Source organism: Neltuma alba, unplaced genomic scaffold (assembly GCF_004799145.2).
Source record: "Neltuma alba isolate B1F8T4 unplaced genomic scaffold, ASM479914v2 tig00010596_pilon, whole genome shotgun sequence".
Lineage (NCBI taxonomy): Eukaryota > Viridiplantae > Streptophyta > Magnoliopsida > Fabales > Fabaceae > Neltuma > Neltuma alba.
Genome location: NW_021635458.1, coordinates 57,061 through 80,536, shown reverse-complemented (window position 1 = coordinate 80,536; position 23,476 = coordinate 57,061). Strand labels below are relative to the sequence as shown.

Sequence of the window (23,476 nt, the reverse complement as noted above, 5' to 3'; positions counted from 1 at the left end):
GTTAAATTTCCGTTTCAAATTGGCAATGTAGTCCTGGACAAACAATTATTAAGTGAGTAATCGCTTAACACACTGCAGCTCCAACTCGACCTGCACATGCATACGTCGCGTCATCTTTCCCTCACTTCTAATGCTTCCGTAAGGACTTTCATTTGTTAAAATGCCTTTTCAAATGAAAGAAAATGTCCATTAAACTCCAAGGAAATTGTTTAGTTAGTATAAGATGAACCCCAAAGGTTCAACGAAAAGATGCCTTTATTCCATGTTCATATAAGCCTCAATCCATACAAGTACGTGGAATATTTAAAGAAGATGCGGGCTCGATGAGAATTCCCCACAATTGTCATCATCTTCCAACAGTCGTTGCAACGTGGACGTAATCGAGGAAAAGGTTGTGAAGTAAACGCAACATGTTTGCAATATTTGTCAATCCTACCAGTTTAGGGAAATAGAAAGCCTTCTTACTGTACTAACTACTACGATGAATGAAAGAGGAGCAATGATCGACAACTAACATCATCATCGTCGAGATGCTATGCCGACCTTTATGAAGAGTTCTATTGCCAACGGAACAATGAATATTGCGGACCATGTTCGGGGAGTTTGCATCTTTCAGGGGATGTAATTAGACAAGTTGGATTAGGGCTTTTTGCGATTGATTTTTACCCTGTTTGTCATCACGTTTAAAAATCATTTATAAGTATGTTTCATATAAGATAAAACAATTTTTTTTTTTTTCCCATACCTACCTTGTATTTTGTAGAATAGTACCCTTTAACAGCTTCCCCTACGTTTTGCAGGCCATTCCCAGCCTTATACCATCCATGATCGATTAATTTCCAATACGTAATGTCGCTAACAAATTCACTAGCCATCGGCCTAAACTCATCCCCGGACTCAATAGTACCCAAACCCAGCACCAAAGAGCTATAATCAAGTCATGCAACATCTTCCAGTAAGTAAAACATCGTGTCATTTCATCAAGCATAGACCCACAAGTGCCAATGCCCGCGGGAAACTCCCAGTGCGGGGATACTCGAGGGTAGCCAAAATCTCAGACTTGCTTTAGAAAGCAAACTCATGACTAAAAGTTATACAGTTGAGATTAAATAACACGGGGGGAACACAAAAAGGGTAGGAAGCAGGGGGACTAATACGGAACATTCTTTGGCAAGTTCCGGATGACGTTACTTTTCATCCCTATTTTAGAACGCATGGCTTCCACGCCAGACCTATTAATTTCCTTCAGCACTTTCATCCTCACCATATGCTCCCTTGATTGCACAGTCGCCAAACCCATGTTCCTGTACCTGCGAATTTTTTTTTTTTAAAAAAAAAAGATAATGAACCCATCTTCACCATATCACTTACATAGTGTTAACTCGACATATCTCCCTGATACTTTGGAAAAAAATAAAAAAGAAAAAAAAATAGAGCACAAAGTTAAGAATAAAACCTTGAAGCCAATGCCGCAGCAACAGCCATGTTATTTGTGTGTGATGGACGGGGCTTTTGACGATAATAACGCAAAAATTCACGAGCGCCAAGTGCTCTAGTTGATATTCCATCATTTGATTTCTTAGTGATCACAAGCTCTGATCCACAGCTGCCAAGTTCTACGCTGTTGGCCGTCTCACCTGATGCAACTAGTTGCTTCCCTTGCTCATCCACATAACTGAACAAAATTAAGAGCATTGAGATGAGAAGGAAAGGCACGTCATAATTACTGTACGGGATCAAGAACAGAAGCTTGAACATCAAATTAATTGGAATAATTCCCAAAAAAAAAAAAAAAACTGTATTAACCTGCTGCTATAGTCATAGAATTCTTCCAGCTCCACTTCCTCGTCATCATCATCATCACCATAATGCACTTTACAGTGACTTTTGGCCGCCATGTGTTTCCTAACTGCTTCCAGGCTGCTGAAAGGATGGCATCTATCATTGCAGTAAAGACACATATAATCCCTCATGACCTAGAAAATAAACAAGGGGGGCAAGAATGATGAAATCAAGCTTTACTAAGCATAATAAAACAAAAAAGGCACGTATCAGTAGCCTGTAATTAATACCTTGAGGCCTAGGTAGGTAAGCAGGCCTTTTGGATCCTTTAAATACTCAACATCTGGAACGAAGAACCCATGCTGCTTGTGCAGGTGAACAATGCAACTCTCTATAGTATCATGCTTTTGATCACACATAAAACAGCATGACGGATCCAAATCCCCATAATCATCATCATCATCATCTTCGTCCATATCAACATTGTCATCATGCTCATTCACATTCAAACCAGTCAAGGACGTTGAAGCATCATTGATCGAAGGATCCTCAGGATCAACCTCCTCCCATTCATCTTCACTTCCTTCACTTTCATCATTGTCTACATCTCTTCTGGGAAGAGGTCTATTCACTACACGTTGTGGTAGCGGCTTGACTATTGCCTTGTCATCTGAATGACTACTTCCTTGAGATGCCCGCATCAAATGACCACGGGATTTGAGATGCTCAGCATGAGCCTTAGAACTCTTATAACTTTTTCCACAAAGGCCACAGCTATAGAGCATGGGAGTTTCATTTTTATCTTTCTCTTGAGCAGCTGCAGACTGTCTGGCCATGAACAGTGCTTCTGTCACCCCAGGAACGCCGGCCACCTTTTTGTGGGGAAAAAAGGCAAATGAGTTCATTTTATGAGAAAGGAAAAAGCATACGATGATACCAACAGAATCATTTATAAGTTTAGACACAACATCTAGGCAAGTAACGAAAACCTCCCTAGAAAAATTGAACAGACAAATTAACAATCCTTGCACAATAAAATCCTGTATTCAGCACAGAGCGCCATAAGGCATCAACTGAAAGCTGAGTTGCATATTTACGAGTAAGCGTACCAGGCACAGCATGATACTACGCGTCAAATACTGAAAAATTGATTTTAAGATACGAACACAAAAGGCGCGCCCACACAGACATTAACTCATGAGAAACATAAAAATTGAGTTCTAAGCAAGCTATTCTAAAAAAGTATAAAGACAAGCGGCTAGACATTAAGTTTTTCCCACTTTTTTTTAGCTGTTTTAGAGCATTTGGGTTTAAAACCAAAAGGGAAAGAAAGAAAGAATATGCAATGTGCACCTATCTAAGATGGCAAGGTCTACCCTTATGACGTATAGATGCAAAAATTGAACGAAAGTAATATCAATAATGAGCAATAGCGTATTCATCAATCCAATTTACTTGTTCATAATTGAAAGGCAAAACATTCAGGAGCATAACCTCGTCGGAAATATACTGTTTATATTCAGAGTGTTGTTTTGGAAAAATATGCGAAAAAAGATTCAGAGATGCAAAAAACGATCATGAATAAGTGTGAAGTTAAAAAGGGAAACCTTGCGCTTGAGATTGTATCGGTGCCACTCCGATCTGTAATGAAGCTTTTGCTCTGCATCGTCGCTGAATTCTTTGTTGCAAGCATTACATGTCAAACCTGGCATGATTAAAGACTTCTTACGAATCAGCCTTAATTATCTTGGTCAGGAGAATTCCCTCGGCGAGCCTGATATTGTTTCGGTTCAGTGATCAAATATAAAGCAGGCGACGGCTGGGAGAGACGAGTCGGTGATGAAACGAAGGCGACTCACTCTTCGATTGCGCATGTGCTTATCTCACTGGCGGCCCATTAGGTCTGCTCACCGCTCCGTACACCTCCCGCCATTCTACATTTTGGCCTGCTATGTTTTTTGAGCTTTCTTTAATTGTTTATATGTTGGCCCAAAATATCATCGTGTAAACCTATATTATTTATAGAGTAAAAATATTCTTTTTTTTTGCCAGCTATAGAGTAAAAATATTCTAACCACTTTCCTATTTGATTTTAATTGTATAGAATTATTTTTATTTTAAAAAACATTATTTCCAAACTATTTACATTATTAGAAGATATTCAAAAGAATTCAAAAAATATATTTATTAATTGAAGCTATATTAGAATAGTTTTTCTTTATCACATTATCATACTAAATTCCTAATTTATCTTTTAATGGCTTATTTGATGCTTATGAGTAAACGTTTACTAAATTTAGATAAAACTTAGGAAAAACTGCAAAAAAAAATCCCTAAAATTGAAAAATTGTACACAAGGACCCCTTCACAAAATTGTTGTCAAAACCCATACTAATATTATAATTGGTTTTTATTTATAATTTTTCTATTTTGATGGTTTTTTTTTTTACAGTTTTTCCTAAAACTTAAGTAATTTTAACTTAAAAAATATTAACATCTTGATTGAAAATTAGTAATTTTCTTAACAAATCTATTTGATCGTAAGCTGCCTCTAAAACAAGAGGAAGTTAAGAAATAGAAGGGTGCCGTTTATATGAGTACAATTTTAGTTAATACAGAAATCATCAAACCGTATATATTTGGTGGCCAGAAAAGAAATAATTTGTTTGATGAAACAAGGAAAGAAACAGAAAGAAACTAAAGCTAGCGCGTGGCCATCACAGCATCACTCGCCTCCTCTTCCAGCAGCTGCCAAATTTGAAATTTCTTCTGGATATTTTTTAAGTGAAAAATGGAATAACTTTTCTTTTCTTTTTTTGCTTGGGAAACTTTATACAGCAGATTAATTTCCAAAAAGGAGCACTCTATTGAATGAAAGACGAAAATGAAATGAGTGTTCGGCCGAAAAAAAAGACGAAAATGAAAATGGGCAGTGGGAGTATTAATCTTAAAAAAAGGGACGACGATGAGAGGGGAAAAAAAGAAAGATAGAGAAAAAGAAGAGGGGAATAAACTGAAGATAACCGCTCCAACGATCAAATGGAGGATTGTCAACAACATTTCTTCGTTCTGTTTCTCTCTCTCTCTGAGCAGAGGTTTTGAGTTTTGAGGGACAAGAAGCACAGAACTCCAACTCAAAACTCTGCTCCCTACCATCTATTGCTGATTATTCTTTCGTCTCTGCTTTCGTAGCGTTGCCATGGCTTCCATTTCCAGATCTCGACGACTTCCCGAGCCTCGATCCGGCGGCAAAATTGTCCGACCCCGCCGAACCGCTGCCGCCAAGACTCCTTACGACCGGCCTACTCCCTCCAATTCCACCTCTCGGAGCCCTAGTTGGTTCTCTCGTTTCGTTTTCTCCCCAACACGTTCCATTGCTTCTGGTGCTGGGAAACTCCTATCCACCGTTTTCGATTTAGAATCTTCGCCAACGTCCTCGTCCTCGTCCTCCTCTTCTTCCTCGTCTTCTGCTAATGATTCCACTGCTGGTAATGCCTATACCGTGTTAGGATTTTACAGGTTTGAGTTGGGTGGTTGATTTACTTGGAATTCTAGGGTTTTAAGTCTCGTTTATTCTTTTGAAATTATTAATTCGGAAAAATTTTCTATCTTTCTTTTTGAACTGGAGCATGCAGAACTTTGATGTGCCTAGCTTAGCCTTTGACTTGGTGCAGGTGCCCCACAATTATAGCTATCGGAACTTGCTTAAGTAGATTTACAAAATGCAAGATATCGAATTATGTATTTCCTTGCCTGTTTGCCTTGCTTTATCGAAAAGCAAGAACGTGACTTTTGTTTCGAACCTCCTATCTCCTCTTGAGTAATGTGTCTGCGCTGTCCCGTGTTGCAGAGGAGGAAATTGGCACTGCCAACGATGAAAATGGTGTCTCCCTTAAAGGTGCCGATATGTTGAATAAGGTAATTGACTCTCTATTATCCTCTATTGTGCGAGAGATGTTCTGCTAGTTTGCTTATTCAGCAATCCTGTTCTACTATACTTTTATGCCTTTCTATTTTTGAAGTCCAACTGCTTTTGTCTATTGTACATGCATGAAATTGGAAGTGGACAGACATGCATGCAGTCGCTTGCAATTATTTGTACATATCACAGGCATGGTATGATTCATCATGTTTTTGTCCTAGACATTTTGCTCTACTTATATATGGACATCCGATAGCTTAGTGGACTATAGTCTTTTACTTCTCCCCCTATACACTAAAAAAAGAAAAAAAAAGAAGAAAGGAAACTGTTTTGACCGGTCCATCTAAATGATTCATAATCATTTCCGAAGTGGATTGGACTGAGAATACTACATATATCCTTTTCCGTTTAGCTGGAGGCAGTTTTGATCAATGGTTTATATTTGCATTAATCTCCTGGTTCGTGTGAGAGCGTTGTGCATAAGTTTTTTTTTTTTTTCCTTTTCTTTTTTGGGTTCTGGAAGAGTGGGACATTGGAAGTGATCAATGCCTCTGGGAAGGATCTCCAACCGGTAGTTTGGAGTAGCAAAACCAAGCGTGTCATTGAGCAGCTAATTATGCGTGAGACATTCTCAAGGTGCTGAAAAATTAGAATTTTTATGGATTTTAATACTGTTTATAAAAGAGCTTTATAAGAATAAGGTTTCAAAAGAGCTTGATATTTGAACAGGGAAGAATGTGATCGATTTATAAGAATAATTAGATCAAGAGTACTTGATACTTCCAATGAAGATGATGAACGGAACCAGAGGCCAAGTGATATGCTCAACAGGACTCTTGCAAATGGTATGGTCTACCACACAACTCTTATCTTGGATGATTGCTGTTACCTGACCTTGTGTTTTCCAAAACAGATTCACCTGATCTCAGTAGTGCTGCTGTTATGGAGGCAAAGAAATGGTTAGAGGAGCAGAAGTCCAGATTAGATTCAAATTCAGATCTAGGTTATGGAAGTCACAATTTAAAGATGGTTACATTGCCACAAGTTAGTACTTTTTTTCTCTTTCTCTTGGTGGCAAAACATATTGTAATGCTTACACATGCTTCCTCCTCCCCTTTGGGTTGTTTGGTTTTACCAATGTATTTGGCTGCTCTGTAGGCTCTCAAAGATGAAGGATCGCCTGTTGATTTGGCTAAGTCATATATGCGCTCGCTCCCACCTTGGTCATCTCCTTCCATAGACCATAGTAAGCCTTTGACACCAGTTGGAGTTCAGCTCTTCAAAGAAGAAACTCCATATCCAGTCAGTGGCTATTCTACATCGTCCGCCAAGGTGCAATTGGCTAATTTTTTCTTCTTCTAATTATGTGTACATCATGTTCGTGTTGCTTTTGTTATGACTGGAAGGGCTTGTTTTGTATCTAGACTGGTGTTTTTGGCTGGATGTTGTTGACTGGTCATGATTCTGAACTTTAGACAATGAGTCTCCATTTCTTAAACTGACTCTCCCATAACAAGAGATATAGATAAACCCTAACAGTCATTAATGCTGAAATTCATGATGTGCTAATTTGTATCCAAATGGACATTAGATTGAGGACCAGACAAACTTATTCATGGAGGTTCTGGTTTTAGCACTGCATGAATAATTACTTTGTTGAGGAAGTTATATGTGTTGTTTCTATAAAATGTCTATCACAGCTGGGCTTTTACTTTTTAACAGTTGATTCTGTCATTGAAGTGAAATATCAAAACATTCTGCTTATAGATTAGAGCATGATTTATGTGCTGATTATGGGATGCAGTTGAAAAGGGATTCTCCGACTACTGGTTCATGGAGTATTCAGGATGAAATACGAAGAGTACGTTCCAGGGCAACTGAGCAGATGCTTAGTTCACTTCCCTCCTCAAAAATTGATTGGTCTGTAGTTGCTGTGGAATGTAAAAATAACGTGAATCCTTTGACTACTGAAAATATCGAAGCTACTGTGGTAGAGAAAGTGCCTCATTTTACCAATTCCATAGATGCATCTTTGAACTTGGTCGATGAATATAATGCTCATTCAGCTCCAGGTATGATTCTTCGGCTGTGGGAAACCCATTGATCTGTTCAGTGGTATTCACTCTTCTGTTGCAGGACATATGACTTTAATAGATTTTTCGTACTCTGGAACGTGAATTACTTTATGCTGACGTCTAAAACATTTGTCCTCATTTTTTGCCTTCAGATTTGGAGAGGAAACAGGATGGTGTTCAACTTGAAAGTGTGCCATCTGATTCAGCTAACATTAATGTAGAACAAAATCAGGTGCGTGCTTATAGGCTCTCTTTTTTCCCTTTTTATGATATTCATTATCATAATTCTTTTATCTAATGTCCTAACATAGTTTTTTTTTTTTTTTTGGCGTTGTTATAAGGGCTCTCAAGTCAACTTTCAGCAAACTGAAGGTAAATACTGCTGCTATTTTACCAGGTTAAATTATTTATCTGTTCCAACTGTACTGATTCCTTTACATCATTTGATTTCCACATTTTTGGGTCATATATTGGCTTAAATTATGGCATCACAAGTAATTAACCACCTCCACCTTAGCACCAAGAAATAAGAAGTTTGTAACTGGGAATTTTGTGCTTTTAGTTGCTGTGCCTTAATATGAACAACAGATAAAACACTTATGCATGCCCGTAGTCTTCATTTTCCTCCATTAAAAGTTTAATTTCCATATGAAAAATCATGCCATGTAGGTTCGCAAGATGACTGCAGAGAAGTGACAATTTCAGGGCATAAACTATCGTCAGATGATATGATAACAAACAGGTTAGAATATATTTTTCTTGATTACATTCCTCTCTTTTCAATAATTTTGTGTTAAGTTTTCATCAGGTTAACATTTAACTTTCTATATTATGATATTATTTTATTTCCTCAGCCCATTTTGACCTCTCTTTAACGGGGTTTCATTTTATTATGGAGTGATTAGGAATTATTTTTGAAGTTCTTAGTAGTCTATAAATTAACCTACAACAATGACATTGTTTTCTTTTTTGCTTTTCTGAGGGATCGTAAACTTTCTGGCTTCTAACATGGTTAAAAATTCAGTATGGCGCTTACTATGTTTTATCATGATGATGGCACTTTCTCTGAATTACCAAGGAGAAAATGTTCTTATTTAAGGCGTCACAATTGCGAAATTGCTTCAATGAATATTAAATATGTCTTGAGTTTGTAATCCTATTCAAGCATCTATGATTACCGAGTATGTTTAATTTGGGGAATCTGGATCGTGTCTATTCTTTTTTCCCCCTTTCTGGAGTATTTTTGCTGTTATTTGTCTTGTTTTTAACATTTCATTGAATGTGATAGGGATGGTGGCATGGTTAAAGTAAATGGCATCAGTGATATGAATGGGCCGAACTATGATATAGATTCAGCGAAAGAAACTATAGAAGGTATTCTTGTCTCCTCTTCTATGAACATGTTGTACACTTTCTGGATGATCCATTTTCATATGTAGTGCTAGTTTCTACATGACTTTACATTTATCTATTATGTAGGGTTGAAGGATGCGTGAAAATTTCTTATTTTAAAGTGTTTAGTCAATACATTTTATCCAGCATTTCTGAACCTTAGATTCTTACCCCTCTTCTGAATGCAGCATCAGAGTCTGTATTGCCCGACGGAAGCTGTTCAGTACTCAAAGAGAAGGTAGGAGCAGATGTATCAGCAAATGGCTTCCCCACTTCAGGACCCAGGTAAATATATAGTACCTTAATTTTGATTGTAAATTATGTTTCGCTAGTAACTGTAATCAAAGTGTAGGTAACACAAACAAGCCCCACTCACTTGATTACTAGGGGAAGAAATAATTGACTAGCTTGAAAAACCATATCAGGAGAATCGGTGAACATTTGGTGGCCAGTTTGTCCTTACGGTGAAAAACTAAACTTATTTTTGTATTTCCATGCTTTTTAGTAATGCAGGGCAAGGTACTGAACAAAATGATAAAACATTGGATAACAAACACGATACAGTTGGTTTAGGTGATGAAAGGATATCTAAGGGTGTAGCCGACCAAGAGACTTGTGAACCGTTGAGTGGCACTTGTATGGAGGTTCCTCATATGACTGCAAACAACAACATTGCGACCAATGAAGATGACGGTGTTACCACTGGCTCGCAGAACAGTTCAAGTGTGCAAAATGAGTTTGAGCTGGAACATTCCGAGGTTGTCCCAGAACGAGACGTTGTGGCAGTGTCCACGAGGAGTACTGCTGAGAAGCAAAAGGGTAAAAGAATTACCAGATATAACCGAAGAGGCAGAAGCAGAGGCAGGGTTGCCAAGTAATGAAGGGGTTGTATCTTGTGAGCCAAATCATCTGTAACTTACTGTTAGAATGTAGGGATTGTGTGTTGTGCATCTGCAGATTAATTTGTTGTGAAATCAATGTTTAGGAGTCGACGCCTTAGTTGGGCTGCATTTTCTTCTTGCCCCTTCCGTTCTGTTCTGCTTGGTGATTGAGTCCCACGAGGTAGGTTCCGGGGAATTGGATATGTATATGCATTAGCTGTGAAAATTGGTTAAATGCATCAAAGTCGAATTTTGTTCGTTTTCGGAAATTAAACAGAATGCCTGGCTTTAATTATGCACCATTTGGTTCTTCGAATGAGTTGGAATCTGTTCTGTTCTGTTTCTTATTTATCCCTCCCCCCTTCTTTCTTCTAGTCCTGTAATTAACCTTTCAGCTCGAGTTATCTTTTTATAATCATATTACCATTCATGCACTATTTTATGATGGCTCGGCATCAGTTATCACAAAGAAATTTCAATTTTAGTGCAGTTATTAAGTGTAATGGAATCAATTTCTACCAATTGAACTGATCATCAATATTTTTATCCACAATAAAAAGAGAAGCTATTATGAGAGTACAAAACGTTTGCAATATGATTTTTCTGAAAATATGTTCTGCAGGTTAGCAGCTGGTGAACAATAATGCATTTTTTTTATCTTCTGTTTTTTTTTTTTTTTTTGTGAAATGTTTAAGTGAGACTACTTATGAGAACAAATTTGGAAGAAAAAAAAATTGAATAATTTATTTTGATTAAAAAACCCTTTTTTATTCCACCAACTAATTCATGCTTAACCTTTTAATCTGTATTTTATTTTTATGCTATGAACCATTGAGCCTTATTTTTTAGTAAAAAGTACTAAATCTTACTTGTTTGTTCAAGGCTAAATTAAATTATAAATAAACAATAATACATATTGACCGAGAGTTGATACGAAAAATTATTTTAGCTTTGCCGCTAACCCGCGGCCGAGCCTGGCTTTTTCGACTCGGGAAGAAAGAAGATTATTCTTTGCCGCTAACTCAGACTGTCATACAAAAGGGCTTACTTCCCTTCAATTTCCGTTTGCGGCAGAAACGAGATAGAGAACATCAAAAGGGCCCGTTTCCTCCAAACATAGTATACAGTCTACTCACAGAAAACATGGAGCTTTCCCCCTCCTCTGCTGTGATCGCACAGCAAACTTGGGAGCTGGAGAACAACATCATCCCCATGGACTCTCCCACTACCAGCGCCGACCAAGCATCCGACGCCATCTTCTACTACGACGAGGCCGCCCAGAGCGAATTCCAGAGAAGTAAGCCTTGGGTTAACGACCCCCACTACTTCAAGCGGGTTAAGATCTCCGCTCTTGCCCTCCTCAAGATGGTTGTTCATGCTCGCTCTGGTGGCACTATCGAAGTCATGGGTCTCATGCAGGGCAAGACGGATGGCGATGCCATCATCGTCATGGACGCTTTCGCCTTGCCCGTCGAAGGCACCGAGACTCGTGTCAATGCCCAGGCCGATGCCTACGAATATATGGTTGATTACTCTCAGACTAACAAGCAGGTTTGTGCTTACGTGCCGATGTTTCTTTCCCTTATTTTTTTCTCTCTCTCAATTTGTTGTCTTCCTTCCTGGTTTACTTAGAATGAAGTTCTAAGGATTCCTTGGAAAATGGGAAAACCCTAGTCCATGGTAAAGGTCGCAAATTTGAAAACTTTTGTTTATATGTTGTTTTCCCAAGTTATTCACAAAGTTTTTTACTTGTGTAATTTGGATTCAATGATCAAATGCCCTAGTTCATGAGAAATGAAATTCCATTGCCACTGTGTAATTTGGGGGATCTAAGTTAAAACTTGAGCGTTTTTATAGTTAGCTCACGAAGTATATCCTCGTATAGGCTGGCCGTCTGGAAAATGTTGTTGGATGGTATCATTCCCACCCTGGTTATGGATGCTGGCTTTCGGGCATTGACGTGTCTACGCAAATGCTAAATCAGCAATTTCAAGAGCCCTTTCTGGCTGTAGTCATTGATCCCACAAGGACGGTTTCTGCTGGTAAAGTTGACATTGGAGCATTCAGGACATACCCAGAAGGTTATAAACCCCCAGATGAGCCTGTCTCTGAGTACCAAACGATCCCGTTAAATAAGATTGAGGACTTTGGTGTTCACTGTAAACAGGTTATTCTTCTTTCTTGCCCACATCTTTTAAGAACACCTGTTCTATTATTTTTTTAACTCCATTTGTGTGCTTTTGCAGTACTATGCGTTGGATATCACTTACTTTAAGTCTTCTCTTGATTCACATCTCTTGGACCTTCTATGGAACAAATATTGGGTGAATACGCTTTCATCTTCTCCATTATTGGGTAACGGAGACTATGTCGCTGGACAGATATCAGATCTAGGTATTGTTATGTTGCGCACTATTCCTTTAATTTCTTTGATTCCAGTTCCGCTGACCCAACGCTGAATTATCATATTTCTATATTTTTGCTTAAGAATTGTCATATGGATACGAACGTTTAAGTATAAATATCTTGGTTGCTTTATTTCATTATTGCAGCTGAAAAGCTAGAACAAGCAGAAAATCAGTTGGCGCACCCACGTTTTGGGTCATTAATAGGCCCTCCTCAAAAAAAGAAAGGAGTAAGTAATTGTAATTTCCTGCTTGGTATACGTGGTGTTACTTCTTGTTAGTTTGAAGTCAGACATTAGTTCAACCTGATATGAAGAATGCGTCCCTATAACTTGCAGATACTCAATTCTTCCTCTCTGTTTATTTACCCTCTTCGTTATGTTGTGGGGTAACATTGATATACATCTTCCCATTGAAATGTTATTCTAAGGTCAACTATGAGAAGTGAGAACCCATGATCGGGATTTGTTTCTATCCCTGCATTGGTTATTGGCATTTCTAGAAAATCTGCAAAATCAACTTAGCTATAGGATGAATAATACTCATTATGATAGCTGTTTTGACTTTGGATTTAAGCCACACCTCTCATGATCTTCCCATTAGTGAACCCATGCCATGGGATTTGGGATTAGAAATCATATCCCATGATAAAATTTCCCGTCAAATCCTGCATTCCATCTTGGCATATAAAGAAGAGATTGATTTACTGGATTGTGTTGGAGCTGGATATATGTTACTTGCAGAATTTCCCATGTTTTTTTTTTTTAATTTTTGTGCGCATACAATGCATTGAATAGAGGATTTTTTTTAGTCTTGGAAACTGGACACCAGCTTGATAGATGTAAACTCAATAAGGGAGTCATTATAAGTATCAAAGTATTGCACCTTCTAAAGGGATAAACACACATAATGTGTTTTTAGACTTACCCCTTACATCATATGTTTTTGACTGTTTCCATTCTGTATGCTTACTCACCTTTACTTGACCTTTAACAAAAGACCATGCAAGAGCTTTTTTTTCCCGTGTAGATCGAATAGCAGAACTTGTCTTGCCCTTCCTGTCTTGAAGAGGACGATATTAGTGGAAATTTTCTAACTTCTTCTAAGATCCATGCATGTTCTAATTACTTGCTTATTCATTTTTTGTTCACTGGAGGACTTCTTTGAAGCCCCCTTATCCCATACCCACTTGAAGTCAATATCGCAGTTCTTTAGAAATTGGAAAGAATTTTTATGAATGTGAAATGGATAAGTCACAGCTAGACTGACGGATCTGATTTTAGTTTCTGTATTCCCTCTTAAACATGGTTTCTTTGTGAGTTTTCCTGGGAAAATCATTTGTTTAATTTCCCTGAAGTTGGGTGGTGCTATTATTTTGAAGTGATGATTATTTCAACTTTCAACGTGAATTCTTCTCTTTTCTGTCTTAAAGAGTAGCCTCACGTGGTCCTATATATGCTTGATTCGTTAATGCTTAATACTCTACTTAGAAGGTTATATATTTTATTTAAATGAATTTGTCAATTAGGTTTGCATCTGCCTTGAGCGTATTTCTGATTAATTTTCTCTGGGCACTAACGACTACTTTTAAAATTACCATGGCTTTCAAGATCCCCTTATTTTACTAACTGTTGAGCTGTTCTGCATTTACAGCAAACCTATACATAGTCCAACCACTTAAACTTCTGAACCATAAAATCCTCTTTGAAATTTACCCTTCAAAATTTAGATCCTTCTTTTCTGTTCTCTATGAAGGCCATGGGTTGCATATCACATCAAATTTTTTTTCATTTGTCCATGATTTGCAACTGAATGTTTGCTGTAAAAATTTAAAATATTGAAACAAGACATCGGAACTGGACGTGTAAAGGGACAATAGGATGGAAATCATAAAGGTTGATAAGTTTAGGGCTCAGGAGTGTGCAACTTAAAATTGAAACTTGAGAGCCTCCCACCCGACTCCTTGTTTCTTTCTTTTTCTTTTTAAATTTTTTAATTTGGGGGGCTTGGGGGGTATGTGGGGTGGGGAAGGGGGTATTTGCATCTTTCCTAAGTTTTATTGAAATAACGGGTGGTCTGTGCTCTCACAAATACACTCAAAATGACCTCAAATATAAATATGGAGGTTCGATTAGTTTAAGTGCACCATAGTGTTTGGCTAAACATGCTACCATGCAACCACTATAGACAAGAATTTTTATTTTTTTGGGGTTCCTCTTAGATATGGCCGCGGCTCCCCCAGTGTGCGATATTTAAAATAGATTTTGTCCTTTCAACATGATGGCCACCTTACCTGATCTCAGTGCCAATGTTTACATCCTCCACCTCCTACTCTCCCCTTCTCCCTTTCCTTGTGCTTCCTTTTTACCTGTTTTCATATCATATGCATATATCTATACGAATCGCAGGAAGAGTCTCCACTTGCTAAGATTACTCGTGACAGTGCCAAAATTACTGTGGAGCAAGTACATGGTTTGATGTCCCAGGTTAGTCCAAGTGGACTGAAAATTTGAAACAGTTCTGCTAGTCTTCTGAAATTTTATGCTCGAACTTTAGGTCCTTACATGACTTCTAATATATAAATAGGTCATCAAGGACATCCTCTTCAACTCTGTTCGTCAAGCAAACAAATCCGCTGCTGAAGCATCTGGCCCTGAACCGATGATTGAAAGCTGATTCTGGCATCATGGAGAGTTGCATTTTTTTAATTCCTTTTTGGTGATTTCTATTCATCCTCTGCTGATTCTAGCATCATCTAGTGTGTCTTCTTGCCTGCTTTTTCCTTTCTATCTCCATCACTGCTTTCTCAAGACCACCCATTTATTTGCTTCTCTTATTTTAGGGGGATATTATGGAATATGGTACTATTATCAACTAGGCAATCAACAACAGACTCGGGTCTTCTTGAGAATGGTGCTGCTTTTTACCACTGAAGCTCATCATTGTGTCACCTCAAGCTCAACTTTTGGTTGCATTGGAATCCGACGATTATCTTTTTCTTTTAAGCATGTAATGACATCTATTTAGAAAAATTGCGTTCCCTGGTCATTTTGAACTAATTCTAATTGTGTGGCAACAATATTTTTCTGTTTGGTGTCACCAAAAAAAAAATATATATTTTTCTGTTTGGCTTAGCGCTTGATTGTCTTCCCTCTTGGTATATACAATGAGATTAAACTAAAACATGATGGTGAGAATAAAAAATGTTATCGTCACATTACTTTCGGAAAGCAAAATAAATGAAAAGGGCTGAGGAAGATATAAAGAAACTTTTATCTGATCCTTTGTTATTGAACAAGCCCTTGGGTACCATAAGCGATTGGCGACTTGCTCAGATGGCAGTGGCTCCTGTTGAAAAGGCTTTGCCACTATGGATAAGTTTTACGTGAAAAATATTCTCGAGTTATGAACGGTTAATAAATGAAGCTGAGAGGTGTAAATTGCTCGCATCTTGAAGTGGGTTTTGCTCCGCAAATGGTTACTGGTTTGATTTGAACTTTGTTTTCTCCATTATTATTATTATTCTTCTCTTCCTGAGGCCGTGAGTTATTCTTCTTCTCTTTATGTAATTTTATGTCATTTCAAGAATCTTAGGTCTAATATCGACGGAAAGCAAGAATCTTTCAGCTGATGGTTCATAAAGCTATCATGTGAATCGGATATATGAAGAAAGAATAAAGGTACTCACAGAATAACCAAAAAAAAAAAAGGTACTCACAGAATAACCAAGAGAGAGAGATCTAGCATCTTACTTTCAACCGGAAAAAAAAAAAAACCAAATATTCATTGTGTTTGGTTCGCCATGTGGTTTGAGAAAAATCCAATCATGTGATAGTAACTTGTTAAAATTGTGCATTTAATTTTTTAAAAAATATATCTTCCCTGCATTTTTGTTAAAAATCATATAATTAATATATTTTAGCTGAAGAATATGAAAATTAAAACGTAAAAATCCGCAAGACCTTTTTTTTTTTTTGGGGTAAAGTGGTCATTGAAATGTTCCAAATAGGATATGCATGTAAAGTCTCTTCTAAAGTGCAAGTAACCCCCATGGAGTGAATTAAAAATATGTTGAATGATATCATTTTTCTTGTTTGTTTGTTTGAGAGTTCTTGACCTGGAGAGAGTTATGCGCCCTGTAACATCCAAATGATATAGAAACAAACTTACGAAGATCTTTAGGCAAAAAAATGGAAAATAAAAATTTTAGTATTGCAGGGCTTATTGGTTTTGGTTGGGAGGATAACATAGATTATAATGATAAAGATGGTGCAACATGAAAGGCCTTGTAAAAAGCCGTACAGTTCATCAACTCCGCTCAGCACTATCACCATCTCTCACCAAAAATTGTCCTTTGACAATTCAATTTTTTTGTTCCCAATCTCTCTCTCATTATTACACTTGTGAACTTTGTTTTTTTGGTTCAATTCTCTCAGATAGTGCCTGTCTCAACCACACAAGTCTCTTCTTATTTCCTTTTCCAGAATCTCTCTTCCTTCCACACCTAAATCTTCCAAGTAAACTCCTAATTCTGCTTGTAACTTTCACAATCCTTACACCTGTACACGCCCTTCACTTTACTCTGACATGCCTATTTCTCTTTTTCATGTGAACTCCATCTCACTTCTCACGTTCGTGTACTTGTTCATCATTTCAGTTTTCCAGAAATCTTACCTGTCCCCTTCGTGAAGCAACTTTTGTCATGGAGCCCCACAGTGGAAAATAAACCAGAAGTGTTCATGTCATGCCACGACTGTGATAAATCTTTTCTTTTTACATTAACATGTGACATGTGCTTATATAAATCATTTTCCATGTTCAAAAACTAAAGGGGGTAATTCGAATTAACCTCGAAAATCCTGCAAAATAGTGGGGCAAAAAGAGAAAGAGAACATTAGGAGAAGGGAGGTTGAGAGAGATAGGACTGTGGAATATAAATAGCATCAGAAAGTAATTCGGAGTTATCACAAAATGGTTATGAGGCCACAAGTGGACAGGTTTTGTGCAGTGCCATCAACTGTATTTTCAAGTGCCTAACAAAGATATGTGTCTGAAATCATTTTCGAAACCATCTCATTCACAATTTATATATATATATATATATATATATATATATATTCTCTCTGACCCACTGCATCCCATTCTGCTAGCGTCCTCCACCATCCATGCCTTGTGTCTATTCCTTCAGACCTAGAATCTTTACCACAACTCGTTGCTCATCATTAGTGAGCTAACTAAATCAAGCAATTATAATGCTTCTCAAATTGCCCAGCTATAGTCTCTGCATTCATCTTTGACACCAATACTTAGGTACCTACCCAGAAGGAACAAAGGGAAGGGAAAAAACAAACTGACTTTAGCAGTAGGAGCCGTATTTATTCTTAGGGCATCTCTTTTGGCTTTCTTTGGGCATATTTATTTTATTCCGAGAAGTGGGTCTAAAAGAGAGGACCCCGCATTGCAACTTTGTGCGGATTAGGGTGCCCCAAAACCGAGGACCATCTCAATCCTCAACCATTGCTTGCTTTCCTGCCTGTTTTTGCTCTGTTTTATTCTCTGATTTCTCTCTCTGTCCGTGGTGCTAAAGTTTAGTGATACTTATCTTCTCACGCCTTCCACTACTCAAAACCTTGTTCTAAAAGCTTCCTATTCATATTCTCGATCGTACAGAACCAGTTGTTATCACCTAGATGATGCTCATCAACAAGTATTATTATTAGTTTCCCAATCACCATTTCTTCTGACCCAGGGAAATCATGATCCTGTTCTTGCCTCTCTGTCTTCGCTTTTGAAACTTAGACCTAATTTTCGGGATCAGATCAGTTCAAGATGTTTATTAATATTCGGTCGTGATAAGGCAAAAGGGAGAATAATAATTCAAATCAAGGGCCTTTCTTTTTTTCCCCTTTTTTGTTTTTGTTGAGAACTGGAGATCAACAGCTTTAACAGTATTCCTATATTCAAATTAAGCCTCTCTTGTGTTTTAGGAGACATCACTTTCGTTGGTGGATGAGATTAACCAACTTTGTTTTGACATAAGTCAATGTTTAATGGGTTTGGGAGTAGAATAAATTCAGTCACCATGTGATGTGAGCCCACCCCAAGCACATCAACTCCTCCTTTTTCCGTACAGATTGATGTACAATTTGCTAGGCCTCCCATTTACTTTGAGAAAATTACATGCGAAAAAGTTCATGACTTTACGATTATTTATAATGAAAAAAAAAAGAGAAATATTCAACTTTGTCGTATATAACTTAATTATGATTTTCCAATGAAAGTGGATGGTATATGTTTGGAGATAAAATAGCAGGAACGAAGGCATCCATGATTGGGTTCTTAGAACATTGAAGTGCGTGAGTGACCACTTTTTATCTTCCCTTTCCAGAGTCCACTGCCCTTTTTTTCCTCTTTTTTTTTTTTTAAATTCATTCCACTCAAAACTTCAAGCATACCAATTTATCAGTAACTTTTGATTTTGAATAAATTTTATTTTTGATTATAAAGGAGTGACAAAGATCTGTTTGGCTCAGCATGTGGCGCGGAACTTTGTCGAGTCAAGATGATGATGATGTTGCCAAGAGCAGAGCCAAGGATGTAAATTCCCATACCAGCAGATTTTAACCGTAGAACAGAGTCCCCTGTTTAAGGTTTTGTGGTTGGAGCTGGCTTATTATTAGTTACGATTATGTCCTGTCCTCGATTTTTAAGGCTGTACCAAACAAAAGAAATCAGGAATAGGCATTAACTATTCCGGATTATGATGTCCCCTTGACTGTCCCATTAACCATGCAAATTAACATGGGATCTGTTTATAGTTCTGTTCTTAATCAGTACTAATATTTTATCATTAAAGTCACCAAGTGGACGCTAGAAAGCTACCTGCCCATATTCATGTCCACCTCCTTCTACCTAAAGCCCCTGTGCGTCTGCAAATTTGATTTTGGAGCTAAGCAAAAAGCAGACGTACACTTGCATCGACTATTCCAATTTCGCTTGCTAAAAACAGGGGATTCAATTAAATTAAGTTTTATTTGCTGGTGGATGCATTTATATTAATATTTTGCTATTGACTGGGGAAAAAGTTGTATCCATGAACATACCATTACTTGGTTATTAATCAGAACCTTTATGTTGTTGGAGTCCACTTTGAATGGGGTCCAGAATGCAAATTGTTCCGTCAGCTTTCAGTCTGAACTCACCGAAATCTCATTGGCATAGTGGGGAATCATAAATTTGTAATCTGTACCTTTTTATTTAACGCGAGTGAGAAAAAAAAATACTACTACCTCCTGTTTTTAATATAGGAGTTTGTTTGATTTTTATTTTGATCCTAAATATAAAATCTTAATCTATTTTATCTCACATATCTATTTTTTTTTAAGATAATCTTTTTAATAATAATAATTCTAGTTAATATATTTGATTAATAAAGATATTTTTAAAAATAATATATATTTATTATAACCAACTAACTAAATTAATTTTTTTTAATTAATGCTATAAAATACACAGCGGTTTGGAATGTGCGTCCCTTCCATTGAATGATAGTCCTGAAGTGTACGTTTCTGTACTTGCTTTCTATGCCCAACACGTATGATCTGGACCTAAATTTGGTAACACCAATAAATAAATAACAAATACTATACAATTACTATCATCACGCAGAGTGGTGACAGTTCATGCATGGACCTGTATGGGTACTGAGATGAAAAGTAGGCCCTGAAAATAAAATAAATTCAAATTATTTAAAATACACTGCTTAAGATTCTTAATATAAAAATAAGTTAAATATTTTAAATAAATTTAAAAAATAAATTAAATTATTTATTTATAATAAATGAGTATCATCTTTTTTAAAATATTCTTACTAATAATATTGATTAGAACCATCATTTAATGAAACATTTGACATGTATAACTATTACAAAGACTATTTTAAAAAATAAAAATAGGATTGAAGTATTATATTTAAGACTAAATTAAATATTAAATTAACTTTTATAATAAGAACAGGGGTAGTATGTCAATAAATTAGAATTATCATTTTGATTTTATATGCAATATATATCTTTCATAAAGAGGTTGAGTATATATGGAGAGAAAAAATATCTTGATGTCCTATTTTTTTGGAAAAAAATAAAGAAAAAATGACAGAAAAAAAGCTGAAATTATAAATTCTAAATCAGGTTTGGTAATACAACTTTATTTGGTATTGACAAGTTTAAATTTACAAATGATAATAAATTTTTGTTAATATTTTTTATTTGGTATTTATAAAATTTCAACTTTTTTTTAATCATTATTCCAAAAATAAAAAGGCGGATAACTAACCCGTGGTTTGGGCATTGGGAATAGGAACAAGTTAAAGTGAGATGAACATTACATTGGGAATAGGAACAAAGTGGGCGCACAAAACTTTGCTGCCCCTAGCAACCACAAATTGACACGTGCCCCGTTTTGTTTAAGGCAGAAGAACCGACAAAGTAGTACTTTCTATCCTTAATATAAAATCATGTATGACTTTTATTTTGATCTTAAATATAAGACCTCAATTCACTTTGTATCTCATATTTATACATTTTTTTTCAAAGTAGTCCTTCTAACAATGATAGTTTTAGTCAATATATTTGATTAGTAAGGATATTTTAGGAAAGACAACACCTATTTAGAACAAACTAATTCAACTTACTTTCTTAATTTCCTCAAATTAGTTAACTAACTCTTATAATTAGAACCGGAAATAGTAGTAAAGAATAGTGGACGTGAACAACAGACGAATCGTAAGGGACCGGGTTAGGATACGAGAAAGATTAAAATTGAACTGTGTTTTCCGTCCTCCATTTCTCCTCTTTCCTATTTGACTTATAAAATAAAAAATAAGTATATGAAAACAAATTATCTCAATTTATATCAAATATATTTATAAATAATTATAAATATAATTCTAAATGGATTCTACATATCATCTGGGTTGACCAACGAGGGTAAGATTTTAACGGGAAAAAAAAAAAGTTAAATGCACTCCTAATTAGCAGCAGTGGCATATATAACGAGCAAGGATAAGTAAGCATCTTGCGCACCAGCTTATCCGACATTAATATGCGTGATTGATAAATTAAGCAGCAAAACATCTATAAATAAATATTAAATACAATATTGGTGCACTGTGATTAATTGTGAAAGGCATCAAGCTGAATTGTTGATTTTGGCTACAAAGGTACGTACGCACGTGCAAAAAGTCTCCATATTAATTCCACTTTCAGTCCTCCTTTTATGTATGTTTATGAGGACGAATCTCATTTTATTTGTAAACGACTATTTTTTTTATTTAATTATGCCTATTTTTCGCCTCTCTTTCAATTGAAGGCAATATATATATATATATAATTATATATAAATGAAGGATCTTAATGGAATCACAGTGCAAAATGATTAGATGCGACCTTTAATTTATATATGTGTGCTTTATTATATTGAGAAGTTGTATGATAGAAGAAAAGAACAACGAGGAAGAAGTTTCGTAAATGGTTAGAAGTGGTAGCATGCACGTGGAAAGAACGAAGAGAATAAATCCACACTAATAAAAATAATTATTAAAAATCGTTAATTGTGCATCTTGAATTAATTATGTGTTTGGAGGACGATAATTTCAGACGTAATGTGGATAAGTTTTCCATTTGTATTGTCTATTTAATAATTGTTTTTTGTATAACCAACAAAATTTACTTAGTGATTTATTAGATAATTTTATAATATTTTATTGGTTAATACTAATAATAAATGTTTGTTTTTGATATAGAGAATTTTATAACTGAAGTATCCAACGACTTATTTGTTTGGTAAAATCAAAACAGGGGACTTAGATTTGTTACAAAGAAAATAATGAAATAAGTAAAAATAAAATTTTATAAGTAGCCCAAGCATGTCAAATAATTACTTTAATCAAGCAGTCGAATATGTCATAGTCCATACCAGTAATATTTTTGAAGGAAAAAAAACATGGAAGAATAATATATTTATAATAAACCTGTTATAATTTATTAAGGTATTCTCTCCTATTTTTATATAAAAAGTAGATAATTAATTTATAAATATTAAAATATTAGTTAAGTTAGCTATCCATAACAAATATGCTGGTTCTCTAAAATATTTTTTTTTAATCATGTACATTATAATTATCCCGATTAAAATTCATAACATGTGCAATTAATAGGATGTGGAAAAAAATTATAGATTTGAGAAACATGGTAGATAAAAATCTTATATTTAAAATTAAAATAATTTTTTTGCTTGATTCTTATATTTAGGATTAAAAGTAGTATAATATAGAGTGAAAAAATTGCTATGCATCCCAAATAAAGATCTTACTCACTAAAATATCTAGTTATTAATATGTCATGACCAGTTGTAATTTAATGCAAGATGTTTTAGTGATCAAATTCTTATTGCACAATAATTTTTTTTTCAGATATTGACTGTGGAATGTGGGATTAGAAACTGGGTATATATCTCACATGATGACTTCTCACACGTACCAAATTATGAAAACACCAAATTTTTATGAACTTTTTCATGACACCAAAACTGGGTAAGGAAGTGGTTCTTACGAAAAGATGTAGGGTAGCAAAAATGAGTGGGCGTGGCCATGGGAAGAGGAGAGAGTTGGCGCATTTGTTTTTAATTAATTTACTACTAATGGAGTGCTAATTAATGACATTAATAAAACACAATAGATGTAAGAGACCAAATTAAAGAGTCATAACTCTTGCAAACAAGACCTTCCCCGAGGAGGCAGGGGAGTGGCCATATTTTTGGGGGGGGGGGGGTAGCCGTGGGAGGTCAAAAAGCCTCTCAGAAGTTCATAAATGCAGTAGTAATTCTCATTCTCAACATAAAATTTATTTAATAAATTTGATTAAATTAAAAAAAATTAGAAAAGTTAGTTGATTATAAGAAATATGACATATTTTTTTAAAATATTATAATTATTTTTCTTAATATCATGTTTTTATTTCC

General features: G+C 35.9%; 3 protein-coding genes across 5 annotated transcripts; 2 read left to right on the top strand and 1 right to left on the bottom strand.

The window, feature by feature from the left end:
* Positions 1-928: 928 nt before the first annotated feature.
* Positions 929-3,715, bottom strand: LOC114757469 (cytoplasmic 60S subunit biogenesis factor REI1 homolog 1). The gene is made up of 5 exons (XM_028946530.1): positions 3,390-3,715; positions 2,073-2,654; positions 1,807-1,976; positions 1,457-1,675; positions 929-1,310 (listed from the first exon to the last, which is right to left on the bottom strand). Exons 1-5 carry the CDS (start codon positions 3,492-3,494, stop codon positions 1,151-1,153), a joined length of 1,236 nt encoding a protein of 411 aa, XP_028802363.1. The 5' UTR covers positions 3,495-3,715; the 3' UTR covers positions 929-1,150.
* A 1,037-nt stretch (positions 3,716-4,752) lies between these two features.
* LOC114757468 (protein KAKU4) lies at positions 4,753-10,371 on the top strand. Its single transcript, XM_028946529.1, has 13 exons — positions 4,753-5,270; positions 5,633-5,700; positions 6,228-6,340; positions 6,434-6,549; positions 6,618-6,748; positions 6,863-7,036; positions 7,509-7,776; positions 7,932-8,011; positions 8,121-8,151; positions 8,449-8,521; positions 9,068-9,153; positions 9,360-9,456; positions 9,677-10,371. Exons 1-13 carry the CDS (start codon positions 4,982-4,984, stop codon positions 10,047-10,049), a joined length of 1,899 nt encoding a protein of 632 aa, XP_028802362.1. The 5' UTR covers positions 4,753-4,981; the 3' UTR covers positions 10,050-10,371.
* A 647-nt stretch (positions 10,372-11,018) lies between these two features.
* Positions 11,019-15,538, top strand: LOC114757470 (COP9 signalosome complex subunit 5a). 3 transcript variants are annotated; one of them, XR_003741566.1, is made up of 7 exons: positions 11,019-11,603; positions 11,938-12,219; positions 12,299-12,446; positions 12,605-12,687; positions 14,866-14,943; positions 15,044-15,215; positions 15,300-15,538. XR_003741566.1 is itself a non-coding variant. In XM_028946532.1 (7 exons), exons 1-6 carry the CDS (start codon positions 11,196-11,198, stop codon positions 15,131-15,133), a joined length of 1,089 nt encoding a protein of 362 aa, XP_028802365.1. In that variant the 5' UTR covers positions 11,019-11,195; the 3' UTR covers positions 15,134-15,175; positions 15,300-15,538. The 3 variants fall into 3 exon arrangements, 2 of the variants coding, with proteins under 2 accessions (XP_028802365.1, XP_028802364.1); XM_028946532.1 differs by having other exon boundaries at positions 15,044-15,175; XM_028946531.1 differs by having other exon boundaries at positions 15,044-15,538.
* The last annotated feature ends 7,938 nt before the right edge of the window (positions 15,539-23,476 follow it).

Excerpts from the sequence above, each read along its gene's own strand:
- LOC114757469 (XM_028946530.1), bottom strand. The coding sequence starts at position 3,494 with ATGCCAGGTTTGACATGTAATGCTTGCAACAAAGAATTCAGCGACGAT. Across the intron at positions 2,655-3,389 it reads GATACAATCTCAAGCGCAAG|GTGGCCGGCGTTCCTGGGGT; the intron begins GTTTCCCTTTTT and ends CCCCACAAAAAG. Across the intron at positions 1,977-2,072 it reads TTACCTACCTAGGCCTCAAG|GTCATGAGGGATTATATGTG; the intron begins GTATTAATTACA and ends TTTATTTTCTAG.
- LOC114757468 (XM_028946529.1), top strand. The coding sequence starts at position 4,982 with ATGGCTTCCATTTCCAGATCTCGACGACTTCCCGAGCCTCGATCCGGC. Across the intron at positions 6,749-6,862 it reads AGATGGTTACATTGCCACAA|GCTCTCAAAGATGAAGGATC; the intron begins GTTAGTACTTTT and ends GCTGCTCTGTAG. Across the intron at positions 8,522-9,067 it reads GATGATATGATAACAAACAG|GGATGGTGGCATGGTTAAAG; the intron begins GTTAGAATATAT and ends TGAATGTGATAG.
- LOC114757470 (XM_028946532.1), top strand. The coding sequence starts at position 11,196 with ATGGAGCTTTCCCCCTCCTCTGCTGTGATCGCACAGCAAACTTGGGAG. Across the intron at positions 11,604-11,937 it reads ACTCTCAGACTAACAAGCAG|GCTGGCCGTCTGGAAAATGT; the intron begins GTTTGTGCTTAC and ends ATCCTCGTATAG. Across the intron at positions 12,220-12,298 it reads TTGGTGTTCACTGTAAACAG|TACTATGCGTTGGATATCAC; the intron begins GTTATTCTTCTT and ends GTGCTTTTGCAG.